The sequence below is a fragment of the Dermacentor albipictus genome, chromosome 4 (assembly GCF_038994185.2).
Source record: "Dermacentor albipictus isolate Rhodes 1998 colony chromosome 4, USDA_Dalb.pri_finalv2, whole genome shotgun sequence".
NCBI lineage: Eukaryota > Metazoa > Arthropoda > Arachnida > Ixodida > Ixodidae > Dermacentor > Dermacentor albipictus.
Genome location: NC_091824.1, coordinates 171,587,769 through 171,605,301, shown reverse-complemented (window position 1 = coordinate 171,605,301; position 17,533 = coordinate 171,587,769). Strand labels below are relative to the sequence as shown.

Here is a 17,533-nt window from a genome sequence, read left to right as displayed (position 1 = left end):
TCAAGAGTTCGGGTGTGTCTTCTTCTATTACAGGGTGCGTCGTCTAGTCTAGTGGTGAAATTTGCCGACACCGAGAAAGAGCGGCAGCTTCGGCGAATGCAGCAGATGGCGGGCAACATGGGCCTCCTCAACCCTTTCATCTTCAACCAGTTTGGCGCGTACGGAGCCTACGCGCAGGTACTCTTCCGTGTATGCAAACGGGCGCGCAATTTTTCGCGGTGGCCTCATCCAGGAGGCAAAGCCTTTGTCGAAAGAAACAAGTACTCTGCGCACATGACACAGCGGACTCAGTGAATGCTAGGCCGCTCATCTTACTGGAAAGGGAGACGACCTTTTGTTCGAGCTTTTGAACGCTTGGTGAACTTCTCAGAAGCTTCCCAGCGCCATGAGTTCTACAAGCACGACACGACGTGGACAACATTTACGCTACCAAAGAATCGTTTTTTTCGAGAGAGGCTGTGATATATATCCTAGTAATCGGGACAAACTTCAGCAGCATGTGGAGGAGTTTCTCAGTATATGTAGCAGTACGAAGTGACGGGGACGCCAACTGACTTTGTCAGTGCCGTGTCATGTCCGAGTGTTTTCAATAATATTTATTTTTTAAAAAAGCATGTTTTAATTAGGTAGATAGCAAGTACAAATACGTCAGGTGGATGACATTTTCTGCCATTTAATCAGTGGTTTTCCAGGAAACACAGTAGAAGCGACAAAATTGGGGGTGAGACCACGTTAACATTATGCCACCTTGTTCTAGCGTCGTTATACCTGTATATTCGGGCAACGTATGGCCAAGGCTAGAAATTAAAAAAAAATCATGTCATTTTATACAATGACAAATAACCCAAACTTCATCATGTCAAGGTTGAAGGCTTACCCTGCACATAAGAGACTCAAGTATTCAAAAGTGCCGTTGGTCCATAATTTCATGCGATTATACAATTTGCGCCGAATTTAGGCGAGAAATTTAAGACGGGAAGTTTGACGTAGCTCAAGTGCATCCAGTCACTCGAGTTTAATTACCTATTTAGGTACTAGCGACTCCCTGAAGGTGCCACGTTCACAAAGTTGTCACGTGTATGACAATTCCGTGACCGAGCGTTATCGCCTTGCTGTATATCGCGATAGATCCGCGCACTGGCGCAGGCCACCCTCTAACTGATCTACGTACGATCAGTTTTGTTCAATTGGCCCGTGGATCACTTACCATCGTGCTGGTGCATGCTGGACAGCCAGCTCGTCAGGCCGCCTAGATTTAAATACTTAATAATTTAATTAGCTTTAATTAAAGAAGAATCTTTCTCTCTCGCCCTCTCTCTCTGTCGATCACCGACCTTGTATATCGCGGTAATTGTACTCGTTAATGCGGGTGCAGCTCAGTCTTTCAAATCGACGCAATCTTGTGAAGTTGGCTTGCGACTATATTCATCGAATAGAGACGAACAAAAAGGAAACGCAGGTGTTTTAATGAAGGCCGTTCCTGATTGGCTACTCTACACTCATGGACGCGGTAATAGGTAAGCATATACGAAAAATAAATAGGAATTCAATGTAAACCCATTCGTTACGAAGTTTTCGCTGACAGTCACAAGCTGTCACAGTCCAGTCGCCTTCACAAAGCGCACTATCGATTGAGGACCAAGGAACTTCTGCCGTTATGACAGCAATGGGTAACTGCGAGCGAGAGAAATAGAGAGAGAGAGAGGGGGGGGGACGTTCTTGAATGGTCTGTTTCTGATTACATGCATTAGACGGACTCACACGTAGCCTTCGTAAAGCTCATTTAGAGCGCCGTTCTGCTATGGGAATTGTTCTAAAGAGTTTCTAAAACCGAGGCCGAAATGTTTAAACTGAGCGGTAGATCAGGTGGCCATTGACTGTTTCATACTCGGGCGTATACCCGCTCTTTCCTCTGACATCTAATGCTTTGTGCATTCGGTGAAGCTCGTGGGTTAATGCCTTTGCTCGGGGTTTGAGTGGCGCAACAGCAGGGAGCCGTCATCTATGTAGGATGACTTCTGATATAACTCACTATGCGGCACTAAATGTCCATGTCGTAAGTTTTCGAAGCACAGATCCTGTAGTTGGCAATTTCTTTATTCACAGGAATTAAACAAAATCAAATTTTACGCGGGCTTTGGTTGAGGTGGTACACAGAGAATAAGTATCAGAGAACGGGAGCCTCATAAGACGGCGGAACGTAGGATTTTTCATATATAGCAGCGTTTCGATAAAATATTTTGTATGTGCTCGTTAGGCTTTATATACTCATATATTTTACACTGATTCCAAGAATAAGTTCATTGAGTAAGCATTCGCGTTCTCCGATTCCTCTATATAGTCCTTTTCCCCGTTCACGTATCTTCACCAAAACACATTACCACCTCGCTCAAATGACCATCCTCCTGCACTAAAAATTTTCTAAAGGAAGCTGCGGTGCCATTTGACACTCGTAGAATGTGCTGACGTGTTACGGGCAGATGGAAAACTAGGCGGCGCCATTTTGTTTTTCTCACAGGAGCAACTTCCGACGACCACCGGGGAGCAGGCGCAGTACCTGCCGCACGTCGGACGAGCCCTGTATCACACGGCAACGGTATGCATCGCCCTCTATACAGCATAGGCCTTTAAACCTACTGGAACGAGGGGATACATTGTTGCCATGATAATGTCCCAGCAATAGGAGCGCTGGGTTTTTTGTGACCGCCGCCAGCTTACAAAGTTTGCCGGTACTTTGTGTGACGGCGGTTGTTTCACGCTCATTATGGCAGAAACGCAGGCGCTTTGTCGGCAAATGGGCAGCTGTTTGACAGCGTGTGTACGTTCACCCGTCTTATATCACGTCCGCCAGTTACGCTCGTTGATTCAAAGCTCTATCTTCAGGCGATTTCAAACGGAGTCGCTGAGTGCCACCATCACTGGACGTTCACGTGCCACAGACTTCCAGATTTAGTGCCTAGCTCGCGGATTTGCGGCCGCACAGCCGACGACTAGTATTGCGTAGACTGCTTCACATGGTGCTGCTCGCACGCAACGTCGTTGTGATTTCGATATTGAGAACGCTGTGCTTTTTTTCTGTGTCGGTACCTTATAAACCTTAACTAAGTTGATATCAAGTTAGGTTTAGTGTGAAGCGCGCTCGAATGATCATTTTCTATGCGTCTTTTATATAAGCAAGAAGAGTACGAGTGCCGCCTGTACAGGGAGATCCAACAGCGTAGTGTGCGCTTGCAGTTATTCTGGAAAAAAGCGGTTATTTCTGATTTTTTTTCTTAACCAACTACGCTTTCAATGTATGCTTCTTATTATAATTCTGCACAGTTCATTGTTGGTTCCTTCTTTCGCCACAGGCGGCCAGAGGTGGCTGCTTGCGTGGAGATAATTTTACATTTGCCCCAACTTAAGTGACGTGTTGAAGTTTAAGTGTTACTGAGACGTATCATTACATTTTGAGAGGTAGTCCGACTACAATGTTTTGAATTGTACGTCCGCCGAGCACATCAAGAGAAACACGTAAGAGAACGGTGCACCTGTCCCCTAAGTGCATTTGTCACAACGCGTTCTCATTCTGCGAGCGTCAAAGTGTGCACGCGGACGTAGCGCGAACTCCTTGAGCTGATGAATGCGGCACGCGGTGCCAGCTGATGCAGCAGCAAGCGGCGCTGATGGCGGCCGCCCAGGGAGGATACATGAACCCCATGGCGGCGCTGGCCGCCGCGCAGATCCCCACCATCGGCGCCATGCCCAACGGACTGGCCAGCCCCGCGCTCACGCCGACGTCCGGTGAGTTCCTCGCCGTAGGCCACGCTTCTTGCCTCGTGTCGTCGTGTCTTGTGTTATTTCTCATTTTGTTTTCGTTGTTCAATGAAACGGTTGCAATCTTTGATATCCTGAAGGATTCGACGAAAGCTCGCCGTGTCACTTGTCATTATGAAGAATTTATTGGGGTCAAAACGAGGCGCGAAAGAAAGCACGCAGCATTTACGGGTTCTTTGGTCACAACCGTGATAAAAAAGATTATATGCAAGATGTGACACAGAGAGCACGAGAAGACAACAGGCAAGTTACCCTTCTGCCCGATTGTCCGTGCTTTTTTGCATTTCCGTACATTTACATGTCCGTGTATTTCTACATTTGCGAAGCCGGAGAATTGATGCGAAGAATCAAGGAGCACCAAAGAGATGTAAAAGAATTTTTAAATACTAGGATTATTCTCATTTTTGAACCAAAGTAAGACATCGCGGAAGCTGCGGTCGTTGAGCGCCACAGGAACGGTGAATGTAGCCACAAACAGGTTTGCAATTATGTGCCATTGAAACGTGTATCACCCATAAAAGGAGATTACATTTCGGCAAGTCTCAACAAGAGACTTCAATAAAACTTAGGTTGGGGCTAGTTGGTACGTGGTATTCTTAAGGTGAAAAATTCAGCGCGAAACACAGGAAAACCTACAAAGAAGAGACGAGAAAGAGGCGCATAGCGGATTTCCACGACAAACGCTGCTTGGGTGCGTCAGCACAGGCAGCGTTTTCAATATGTGCCATAAGTAATTAGTTAAAACTCAATTAGTGGAAGACTGTCAAATAATCGATTATGTATTACATTTTTTCTGTGCAAGTAATGTCCGCCTCTTCGAGTAGACCAGCTCATGGACTAGAATTGTGATATCTGCCGCAGGCAATTTTTAAAGTATTTTGAGAATGTTCGCTGAAACACCCTGTATGTGTGCTGTCCTGTTGTTGAGATATGTCGGGTGATAGCGTAGTTCCCGTGAACCGAAAGTATGGGTGGGAGACATCGAGAGAAACCGGATAAAAAAAAATGGAACGTCGAACGCGTTGACAGTATGGACGACATCTCGTCATAGCAACATAAAAGAACGCATCAACAGGGCCGCGTTAGGAACCTCTTCTCGTTCACATCGTTCGAATATCGTCTTTTATCTTGGCTAACTGTCATCGTTCAGCTAGTGTCACCCAAATAAAAACATATTTAAACTTCATCCAACCAGCCACTCGCTGAAAGCAAATCCGCATTTGTCTGTTCCATAAGATTTTCCACCATAACTATAATCTTCGCTCCCGAAGGATTTAACCAGCACCCTTCATTTCTCATCGCCGTAATCAGCAACAAAAAGTCTCAGTGAACTATTGTAAAACACTAACCTGTGCGCAATCATATTTTCCAATAACTTGTAAAGAATTTAAATCCTTACCCACATCACTGACAAGAATCACTGATCCTTTCTATTTCAAGACGTCCTCACAACGCTGATTACCTAATTACCGCTTTTATGTTTTGTTCATTAACTGATTTTGGTATCCTGTCATTGTTCTCCCTCAAATATTATTGTTAATCAATTGTTTTATTATGTTGTAAGAAAATAGTTAGCATTTTTAATCTTTTTCCTCTATTGTTCTACATTCTTGTATAAAATGTGCTTTGTATTCTTTTCTTCTTATTGTTGTGAGTTGCCCTTCCTCTCTTAGATGTACTCTGTATTCTGAGGGTAAAATAAATAAATAAATAAATAAATAAATGGGACAGATGGCAGCTTGCCTGCTGTGTGCTTGCGCTCACTGTACGTCATACCTTATAATGAAGAGTTTTCGGCGGACGTTCGTCTGCACAGTGACCATGAAACCAGTAAAGAATCAGAAACATTTTTACTTCTTGACTTGGTCGGACGGCCGCAATGATGTCTTCCATTGACACCTTTGTGTACTGCAGGTATGCATTATACAATGTGCTTATTTATTTATTTATTTATTTATTTATTTATTTATTTATTTATTTATTTATTTATTTATTTATTTATTTATTTATCTATCTATTTATTTATTTATTTATTTTAATGTTGTCGAATACGTTTTCAACAAAGTTTTCCGTCAGTCTTTAAAAAAGAAATAACCGAATAAAAAAAGGTACACGCAACGAAGCTCTAACGGGCCTATCGCAATCCCCTATACGAAAATCAGCCACTTCCTGAAAATGATACAGCGGTCTACCCGCACGCGAGTGGACAGAGATGATCACGTGGAAGCAAGTGAGGCGAAAAGGCAGGGCCGCGCTCATTTCGTGACGCCCGTGACTGGGTTTTCGGCATCAACGTCCGAGGATGAAGATCGCATTTAGAGAAAATAGAGCCAGTATGTTGCAGGGGGGATATCAGAATTAAAAAGGATGTTTCAGTTCTTTTAAACAATAATAAGCTGACCAAGCCGAAAAGAAAGCTTTATTGAGCGGTGGTACAACGAGCAATTTTGTATCAAACCGAATAGGCCCCAACGAATATATCCCAATGTTCAGAAGATACAGATAGCTTCAGTTATACTACTTGCAAGGGAGGGTTGAGTTGGGAGCGACAACAGCCAAGGAACCGTCGAAGTCACGGACATCGCAGCAAATGTTCAATATAGAAGACAAGGCTTGACCACGTGATGAAAAGAGACTTTATCTACATCTGCAAGAGGGCGCTAAAATAGGGCTTTGGTGGCAAAAAACGAAATGATCAGGCCATGAAGAGTTAGTCAACAAACATATAAAAATATTTATACACACGTTCCCTGATGACTGAGTGGGTGACGAATGTAGCGAAGTCGAAAAAAAAATGGCAGCGTCCCCGAAAACAAATGGTACAGTGCTGTTGTACGAGGACATCGTGTTATTGTCGCCAAAGTACACGGTGCAAGCCTTTCGCCATGTGCTACCATGTCGACACAATCTGGCTACGCGGAGGCAGTGTCTCTGAGCGCTATTTCAGCTGCAAAGCTCCGAGGCACTGTGATATGTGTGCCCTGTCGTTACTTCCAAAAACAATGCTATATTTATTCGCCAGTCTTATGCAACGGGTTCGGCTCTGTGTACGGCTTTATGCCTCACATACATGACGATGTTGAACTTAATTGGCACGTTTATGTTGCAAACTTGACACGGCAGTTTCAAATATGCTTGATATAGTGACTGTAACGGTGGAGGATTTCTTCCACCATACTGGACATTTATTTCTCGCGCAATGTGAAACACGTAAGTTTGTTCTTAGGAAAGGGATAATGTCGCCGGTAAATGTCTTAGTCTTTCTGAAGAGGCGCTCGAGTAAATCGACGTCGTCACCGCGCTATTTGCATCAAGCTTGTTGTCGGCAGTTCTGTGCAGCGTAGCGCAAATGGTACACCAGTGGCTGTCGGCGGGCGGAGCGAGTCGTGGGCCCCCTGCGAAGCTGCCGCGCACTAAAGCATCCTTGACTCTAAGCCAGAGCTAAGCGCTATTCAATCGAATCGCAATGCACTCAGCCGCGCGCGTCTCGGCAGTTTTACCGTCGGAGCAGTTCAAGTGCTCAATAACTGGCTCTCCGTCGTGGGTGCGACTGCTTCTGGTGAGCTCTTCCCGAGGAAGCCTCGTTCTTTCGCCAGCTGAGTCCGTACTGCTATTGTTCTCTGTGAAGGCGCTGTCCCTGAAAACGGCCGCTGGCAGCTGTCGCTTTGGACCGGCGTGCAACCCTGCATGGCGCTCTGATACAAACAGGCTTAGCTCGCCGTTTGAGCAGGCCGTACGATTCAGTTGAATAACTTTGAGAACCTGAGTCGCAAGCCGCGTCCGAGTTCCATAGAGCGCACTCTAAAGCGAAGCCCGGCAGGGACCAGTGCGGAATAAAGACCCCCGTAGAATTAGTGTTCGTATAGGGAGCTAGGTATAGTGTTGGGCTGAACTCTGTTTGCTTGGCGTTCTAAGGCTCACTGCTTCCGAGTAGCGAGAAAGCAAACCGACGCCACTAAATTAATGCAAGCAAACAACGTTGGAGTGACAGGTGACACCCGATCCAAACTTGAAATTCACTCAGGCGACATTGACGTTATCTCTAGTTGGCAATGTCGACAGTAACGTCGTCCTCAAGGACTACGTATCGGGTGCAGAATTATTATGTCATAATGTACACTTACGGAACTTCGGCGCTCTATCACTCATGGATGGGTGGAAACAACTTTATTTCAAACCCGGCAAAGTTTGACGACCTGCGCTCGGGTCTCCCATGAGGGGACTTCGAGGCCTTGCCTCGTCGCCGCCTCTCGGGCCTGCTGGACAGCCCACTCTTGCTTGTTGAAGTTGGAGCTGCGCAGAGCGGCGGCCCACTTCGACGCAAGAGCCTCCGGAGCTACTGCCATTGTAGCTGATATGACAATGACAATGATGTTTATTTGCATCAGTACATGACGCGAGGAGCATGCAGAAAAAGCTGCCACATGGACAGCTTGACGAAGCCGCAGGCCCCCGCATTGGCGTTTGCGCGGCGTTAGCGAGCACAAAGGTAGTACATCATTGTTTAGATATGTCCTTTACACAATAGTGAGCATCGCGAACCATGCGAAGCAAATGAAGAAAAAGAAAGATGTGCTCTAACAGGTCATAGTAAAGATCATCTCTAACCAATAAGGATAAAAAACAATGATAGGCCCTACGGTATCGCAGCTGTTCAAAAAAAAATGAAGAAACACAAGGGTGAGAAAGATATAATCATAACACAAGGTGTAACAATAACATTTCTCATACAAACTAAACAAATGAAAAAACCAAGAATATAAGCTATACAATGGGACTAGTTGTTTTCGATAAGGAAAAATTTGCGAACGCCAGGGAAACAATCTAGTGCAGGCAGAAATAACTATACAGAGCTTTAAGAGAGGTATTTTCCAATCCAGTGGTTTCGTTGTGTAATTTATTCAGTAACCTTGGCAGGTTGTTACGAATAGTTTGTTGTCCGTATGTTGTTCTGACGGTTTCTACTTTCCAAAACTCTCTGGACCTTGTCGCATATGCTGTAACGTTGATTTTTAAATCCGCTAGTATTCTTAGAAAGCTAGCTCCATTTTTTATTTCTTGTTTGTACGCTCTACAGAGTCGATAATCGTACATACTGGTAATTGGCATTGCATTGTATTTTATAAAAAATTCACGTGTATGAACATATTCTGGAACATTTTCTACGACTCGTAGGAATTTTTTTTGCCGTATATAAACTTTTTCCAAATTTCCCTGTGTGGTAGTAGCCCAAACTAAGTGACAGTAGTTTAGACTAGAAAGAAACAGTGTGTTGAAAATCAGCATCATTATTTTTGTTGGCAGTATCTGACGGTTACGGTAAACAAGCCCGATTATTTGAGATAATTTTGTCGCCAAGGAATTTACGTGCATATCCCAGGATAAGATTTCTTGAAAGATAACACCTAAAGTTTTAAAGTACGGAACTATATCGATAGGAGTTGAATTTAGCAATATAGGCATATTAATTATTACGCTTTTATTTTTGCTTCGAAAAGTTATTCCATTTGTTTTGTTTGTGTTTACTTTAAGACAGTTTTTACGTGTCCATTCATGCAATTTTTGAAGAATTAAGTTTGCTTCCTCAACTAATTCATCCGGCGACTTTCTTATCAGGAATATGCTAGTTTCATCGGCGTAAATTATATAGTTTGCCTTGATACTGATACTAATGATATCATTAATATATAAATTAAAGAGGAAAGGGCCCAAAATACTGCCTTGTGGTACGCCACAAGAAACGGGCAGTGGACTAGAGAGTTCATCATTAATACCGACCCTTTGCTAGCGGTGTTCTAGATAACATGTGATGAGGGATGCAACCTTCCCGCGGTAACCATAACGTATGAGTTTCCTAATAAGAAGTGAATGATTGACACAATCAAATGCTTTTGTGAAATCTACGAACAACCCCAGAACCAGTTTTCCCTCATCAATCGCCCTTGAAATTAACTCTTTCTGAGCAAGTAAGGCACACTCCGTGCTGGGGCCTTTGCGAAAGCCAAATTGGCATTCATTTAGAAGTTTATGTTTTTTTTTTTTTTGCTCAAAATCACCCGCCGTGGTTGCTCAGTGGCTATGGTGTTAGGCTGCTGAGCACGAGGTCGCGGGATCGAATCCCGGCCACGGCGGCCGCATTTCGATGGGGAGTTCATCATTAATACCGAGAGTTCATCATTAATACCGACCCTTTGCTTGCGGTGTTCTAGATAACATGTGAGGAGGGATGCAGCCTTCCCGCGGTAACCATAACGTATGATCCTGCTAGTAACAGCGCAAAATATAGACAAGGGACGAGACGTGTTAAAAAGCCGTGTTTCTTTCGGAATAAACGTTGTTGAAAGTCAGCGCTTGTGGTGTCTTCTTGTCTCGTCCCTTGTCTATATTTTGCGCTGTTACTAGCAGGATGGAAAACCAACAAGCCCAAGCTGCTATTCTAGCATAACGTATGAGTTTCCTAAAAAGAAGTGAATGATTGACACAATCAAATGCTTTTGTAAAATCTACGAACAACCCCAGAACCAGTTTTCCCTCATCAATCGCCCTTGAAATTAACTCTTTCTGAGCAAGTAAGGCACACTCCGTGCTGAGGCCTTTGCGAAAGCCAAATTGGCAGTCATTTAGAAGTTTATGTTTTTGCTCAAAATCCATAAACCGATATAAAATTATTTTTTCAAGTACCTTCGAGAACACAGGGAGAATTGATATTGGACGATAGTTGCTCATGTTATAAAACAACACTTCCACAACATGTGTGAGAGCGTCGCTCTAGTTTCGTGACATAATTTGCAAAGAGCACTCGGGTATTGCGCGGGAAAAATGTGCCGCAATCGCACTGGACTGGGGAAGGTTTGTGTCTGCAGTTGTCGCCGGACGACTCACTCATACTTCTACTCTTGTTATGTTCCTGTTATATGGGCAGATTTTCAATTCCCGGAGTCCCCTTCCCTCATACTTACACCGTTCAATCATGTCCTCTGGTCTGTACACTCTACCCTGCGTGCACAACGCATAAAATATTATGCTGAGAAGAATTTTGTGTGTCATGCAGCGTAGAATTTAGCTGCCTGAATTTATATATATATATATATATATATATATATATATATATATATATATATATATATATATATATATATATATATATATATATATATATATATATATATATATATATAACCGACTCAACACACAAAAGATAAGTATAAGCGTGTAGTGCGACGCCTGTTTCTCTTCCCGCGTCGCTCTTCCTGAGCGCGGTTCCGAGGGTTGCAACAGTGAGTTCTTGTTTTCCCACTCGAGCGCGTGTTAGTCCTGTACTTATTTTATTTTCTCTGGAGCAGTGCTGCACCACTCCGCCCGTACGAGCAGGCGCGTTCTCTCTAAGCGCTGTGCATCAGCAGCAGCCGCATCAAACTCCGCTAGCGGTGCACTTCGTCGAACGACTCTTCCCTTCGCCCACTACCGCTATGCGTATCGCCGCAACCATTCGCCTCGCGATCTCGGCAAAAAGAGCAGGCACACCGAGCGAGCGATTTCTTTCGCAATTGCCGTCGGCGTTAACGACATCGCCACATGTTGCTCACTCGAATCTCCCCGCCTGTACGGCCATGTATAGCGCACTCGCGCTCCAGTCCCTAGTGCGTGTGGTGAGCCCCCGATCGCGCTTCGCTCCGTATTTCCTTTCATGTCTTCTCTGCGCGGCCGCGCGAATGCTAGCACGAACAGCAAATGCACAAGCGGCGTTTGCGGCCGCATGCCCGACAGCGGAGCGACGTACAGACAGACAGGCGCGCGCCCGCGAAGTGCCCGACGTGTGTCTAGCCCGAAACGGAGGCTCGTTACTCATTCCGGGCGGCGGATTGCCGCCCACGTGGCTGTGGGGAAGAGGCGAACTTTGGCGGACCCCCCCCGCTGTATATACCTGCGACACGCGCCGCGCTGATTTCTCTGGCGGCCCGCTTCGTTTGGTCGCTCGCGCCGTGGTTCTCCCGCCGTGGTTGACGGAGCGAAGAGACGGGAAAATGGCTGTCATGATTGGCCCGCCTGCTTTTCTTGCCTCATCGTTCGCTCTCCCTCACGTTTTCCTTCTCGATGAGCACGTACTCGGCTGCTGGCACCGTTCATTTGTCATGGCGCTCGAAGAGACGCAGCAACACGCGCCCCCTTGCGCGCGCTCTCTCTCCCCCGAATCGAGGAGAGCCGAACGGGCAAACTGCGTGGGGAAAACGCCTTCCGGGAGACGGACGCCGAGCTGAAAGTGGTAGAAACGAGTTGTACTACGCGAGTTTTCTCGATTGAGTCGAAACGTGGCGAGACGGATTGCTCACAGGCGCATCGAGAGCGCGCGCAGTGTGGCCGTATCGTGCGTGGGCCGCTCATTTCGCACTGGTAGAAGCTGGAGCGCCAGGCGTCTTGTTCCCTGCGCGTTTGGCCCGTATTTGCCGCTGAAATGGCATGCCCTTTTTATATTCAGCGTATGCGTCGCCGGGTGCGCATGTTGCTTCGCTGGTCTATGGTGCACTTCGTTAGCCTTTTTACTTGGGTGTGTGTGCGCGTATACAGAACATTCTAAAATAACTTAGAGAGAAGACCGCATTTTCCCGATGACTTCGTGATGCCTCTTTGTTCATGAATTACTGCCTTTGCTATGTCCGCCAATGGCCGGCGCCTTCTCTCACGAACTGCTTCGCGCGTGCTCGCCCAAAGCTGGCGCGAAGCGTTCTTGCAAGCCATCGCAAATAAAGTAACGCGTTAATGGAAAGCGGACGAGTTTTACCGAGTAATATGCTCTGGCAGCTTTGTGTTTGCATCGGGGAATGCTTAATGAGCTTAATCACGATGCTGCAACAACGCGCAGAAAACAGAGGCAAACAGAAATCGACAGAGAAAAACGGATCCCACATTTTCGTTTTCACGCTGTCTCGTGCTCTCTTCCACTCAGTGGACGCCAGCACGCATTGCGTGCTAGCGGCGCAACGCAGAACTCCCGGCGCTAAGAGTAGATTGACTGTGCCGCCTTCGCCATCTGAGCGCCCAACTAGAGTGCCAGTTAACTGCAGTGTGCTGCACAGGTTGTCTACGAACCGGGAAAACTGGGAAAGCTGGGAACTCTCAGGAATTTTGAATAGTCTGGAAATACTCTGCGAGAACGCAGGAATATTGTGCTCCTATATCAGGGAAAATTAGCTGCAATTTTATTGAAAGGGAACGAAAGTCGCGCTAATGCTAGCTCGAGTGACAGAGAGGAATCGTAATGAATCATCTTTGACGCGCAGTCGTCGGCTGGAGGAGTTGCCAGTGTACAGTCAACGACGGATTTTCCGGACGCCGATTTTTTGGACATGCCCGATAATTCAGATGGCTTCGCGGCGCCATGTACAAGAACGTCTGAAATGTCCGACTCAAGAAACGTTTGCGATCCGATTTTCTGCCCGAATTTTTTTGTCGGGATCGCAAGTCCGAAACGGCATTAATAAAAGCCTCCACCGCCGCCATTTTGATTATCTCGCCGCCTCGAACTTGCGCTGTCGCATGAAAATCCGCTGGCAGCCGTAGCCACCACCGCCACAAAGCTAAGCCTCGCAACTTCGATGTTCGCTCCTTGCCATTCAGTGCCGTGTTTTCCATTGAAAAAATTCGCAGCTGTCAGCAATGGCATTGACTCCGCCTTTGTAATCCACGCGATTTCCTTCGAAGCTCGGAATGCACGACACATTGCATAATACCAGTTTCCGAAAGTCAGTTTTGCCTCAATTTGGCAAAGTTACGCATACGCAAAGTATTGCGGTGAAGCTTAACAAGCGTAGGAATTGGCAATTGTCACGCGACTAGTATGTACGCCTTAATTATGCATGCTCTGTCTCCTGTCACAGTGCGAGCACCGATGCGCCTAATAAGTGTACCGGCTGGCCTCCAGAGCCTTTTCGGATATGCCTGTCGCGATTTCAGCCTTTAAGGACAGTAAAAAACATGCATTCATTATATTGAATTGCCCGATTTTTCAGACGTTCTCGCGGCTGCTATGGAGTCCGAAAAATCGGACGTTGGCTTTACAGCTGACCAAAAAGATGCTTCAAATGGTCCGTGGGACGAAAGCGCGGCGGAAGGGAGGACGAGAACAAAAGGAACCGACGCATTGAGGAATCAACGGGAAAGGAAGCGTGTGGCTGCTTGTTGCAAGGGGCCTGATCTCAAAAAAACAAGGTGTTGGCTGGCGTCTAGATGCAGGTATCCCTCATCCAAAGGGATGAAGCAGTGAAATGCAACACTGAGGCGTTGTGCATGGGCCGAGAGTATGTTAGGACAGTTGAAGTTGACTTTCCAGCTGCTGAGAGAGAATCTCACTTGTGACAAAATTCATGCCTCATTACAATGAGCTTGCTATCAGTTGATAGAAATAGCTCATATTCGAAAATAGTTGCTTCTGTAAGCTCTGTATTCGTCTCTTTTTATTCGTATTTCAATGTTCGCCTCGATTTGCAGTGGGCTTTATCATTCTTTTTCGAAGATATTTGATTCTTTGTGCAATTTACTAACCCCTCCCTTCTGATTTCTTTTTGAATAAAATAAACACTACTCCTTACTGTTCAAACTGGATTAAGTCGTTTTTTTTTAATGCTTACTAGAGAGTAACAGCATCAGGAGACATTGTATCGGCCCGTCTTTACATAAAACAAAGTTTTGTGCGGCGCAGGTAATTTTGCAAAGGCACTCGGGGAGAACCTGGGAAACTGAGGGAATTAGGAAATGTCAACTTGGTAGACACCCTGTATGCAGCTGAAAGCAAAATTTACTTCACTGTTAGGGGAAAGCAAGGAAGGCACTTATTCGCCGAGCAATAGGATGATCGAGCAGAATAACGTATCGTCGCTAAACGCGATCGCAACGACGTCAAATCAGTCCTTCTGTCTTCTCGATTTGGCCACCGTCTATAAAGTCAGTAGCATGGTTAAGATGAGAAAAACTGCCGTGGCCATCGCATATGGCTTGGCTGTTTAAGAACTGTTCGTGCATTGTCACAGAGTTACGCGGCACGCATTTTGCTGGTTTCGCAGACGAAGCTTACTTTTCATGGAAGTAAAGTAAGCATGGCCGCAGATAAACAGCGCGAAGAAGGACGTATAGCATGCAAGCACCGTGCATTTCTACCAACCCGCCCGACTTGCCGTGCCTGTAGTTGCTAAGGCGCACGATTCCATCTGAATTTTCCGTCTTCTAACTTTTGCTTCTGCACGGCTATACTTTCAGTCGTGAAACCGGGGTAGATATAAGCGTGACTCACGTGCGGTCGGCATTTTTTTCACGTCGCTGCTGAAAAGGGCTTTCCAGACATATTCAACGAACCACAACAGAGTTCACGACAATGAAAAATATTCGCAGCAAAACACAGGATGTCAATGGCTATATTGGCTGATTAGGTGCATGAGTCTGGCGAGTTGAATTTCTGTCACCTCTACAGTAGGCTGTCTTGCGTCTTCTTTACGGCTTGATAGATCTCGCACTTCGAACAACTGCAGAGAAAGAAGGCGTCCAAGATGAAAGGAAGCCCTAGAAATAATTGTGTAGTCTTGAGCAGGCGATGACGTACTCAGACGAATTTGTCTAGAATCACCTTCGACCTGCTGACAGACACGTCACAGAATGAGGAAAGAACAGAAAGATGCTCAGAAGAAAGTATAGTGTAAAGACGCTAGTGTATTCTTTCAGCATCTAACTGCACTTACAACCAAGAAAATAATTTATTTTTCTAGTTTCTGCTGAAACGTGTCTACAAGTCCTCATCTTTAAGCGCTCACAACCTACAAGATATTCAGCTGCAGGTACAAATGTCAGTAATATCAACAGGCTCTACTATATAGGGTGTCCCAGCTAACGTTAGCCAAGCCGTTCAAAAAAAAGGAGAAAGAAAAGAAAACGCGGTGCGCATTGTGATTATAGTATACCTATGGTATTCGGTTGTCAGCGTTTTGACACTTGAAAACCATAGGTTTTATCATGGTATTTTGCACCGTGTTTCTTTATTGTTTTTCGTTAAACGGCTTCGCAACGTTAGCTGGGACACATGGTACATTGGCTGTTGCAACAACGATGACTACAATAGGGGTCGCCTTGCTTGCAGGATAAGTGCTGCGTGTCCCAAAGATGAAACGCGCGCGCGAGAGGCATCGAAGTACTCCTCAGCCGTGCGAGCTTGAAAGGGCGTGCTCGCGCAACAGGAATAGCGAGGGGCAAGAAGGGATCATAGCAGACACTTGCTCACTTCAAATTCTACCTGACTTTATGCACGAAGCGTGTTTAAAGTGCGTTCATTTTCTAGAGATTTAACGTTGTGGGAACCAAACGGAAGCTCTAGTTTAGCAAGTTAGCGTCTTCTGTCGTCGTCTGTATTTTTTATTTTATTATTATGCTTTTTTTTTACTACAGCGGCATGCATGGCAGTTCGGCGTCTCGGTGCTTCCAATGCGTCGAGGATTGACGTGTGCAAGGCTGACGTCGCCTGCCGTGTTTTGTGTGCATTGCAGGCGCCACGACACACCCGGTGAACGGAGCACTTCCCTCCCCGACCGTGACCAGTTTTACAGTGGCTCAGGCGAATGGACAGGCGGGTGAAGTCTACACAAACGGCATGCCTCACTATCCATGTGAGTATCTGCGTAAGAACACCTATAGCTGCGGACCGAATACTCAAAAGCAACCAAAAAAGAGCGGGAAAACCTACTTCACGACTGGAACCTACAAACCTCCATGATGACTTCAGCACTTTACTGCAAAATAACCGCTAACTCTTTTCAGTGTAATGAAAGCAGCAAGACCTGTAGGACACGAACTAGAAAGTAAGGACAATGACACAAGCGCTGATATCTTTATCGCGGCAAACTTCACCATACCATACATATAAAGCAAATTAAAAGGAACACCCCAGCAGACTTGTACGGCCTTACAAATTACGATTTCAACACGAACAGGCTAATACAGAAGCCAATTCTTTCGTTTCTCAACATTTCTATTTCAGGCTTCGTGATATCGTGTTGACATCGCACAGCCCACATATCTCGGAAAATGTCTATCACATTTACACGCTTGACAATGCACAATCAAATGAGGCTTCGACTTATTGACTGTTTTCGTGTTCCCTGTGTACCAATCTTGGACTTCTTACTTCGTTTATCGTGCCTTACAGTTCGCGCTCTCTTAATTACAACGGAATGAGCATACTGGTTGCATAAGACAGTTGGAAGTGTTTCTTTTACAAGTTAAGCTGCATAACAATTATAGCATGCAGTAAGTAAGAAAGGCGGATAAACATATCATGGTGGTGACACAATTATGCGTTATGTTTCTTTTCTCTTTCAGTTACTGATTAGTAAGATTTGTTTTCGCAACAATTTTTTTGCCCGCATTATGCGTCGCTTTTATTGACGCAGCTTATGTAGGATGTTTAAACATATCTTGTAGTGTCTCCTAAGCCCAGGGACCTTCCTATTGCGTATTTTACAGCGAAACTGTATATGGGTAGGGTCACGTGTATTTTTCGTGTGCCTCAAAAAGCTATTCTCATCATTGGCGCATACCCCTGTAATCGAGCAAAAAATCCAATGGCTCATAGCCCCGTAATTCAGAGGCTACAAGCACTGAACAAATTGAGGTGAACAGTGCTTAAATTCTTTCTAATCATGCGTACAACATAGAGAACAGCATGTTGAAAACTGTCATC

The 17,533-nt window shown here is 45.5% G+C and overlaps 1 protein-coding gene across 9 annotated transcripts in view; it reads left to right on the top strand.

Moving 5' to 3' along the window:
- bru3 (bruno 3) overlaps positions 1-17,533 on the top strand; it is a 1,518,741-nt gene that overhangs the window by 1,473,871 nt on the left and 27,337 nt on the right. For 8 of the 9 annotated variants that reach the window (XM_070537813.1, XM_065432510.2, XM_065432508.2 and 5 more), the window contains 4 exons: positions 34-177; positions 2,519-2,596; positions 3,642-3,783; positions 16,341-16,460. In XM_070537813.1, coding sequence (XP_070393914.1) covers positions 34-177; positions 2,519-2,596; positions 3,642-3,783; positions 16,341-16,460 — 484 coding nt within the window. The remainder of the gene's footprint in view (positions 1-33; positions 178-2,518; positions 2,597-3,641; positions 3,784-16,340; positions 16,461-17,533) is intronic. The other variant, XM_065432509.2, reaches the window with a different exon arrangement.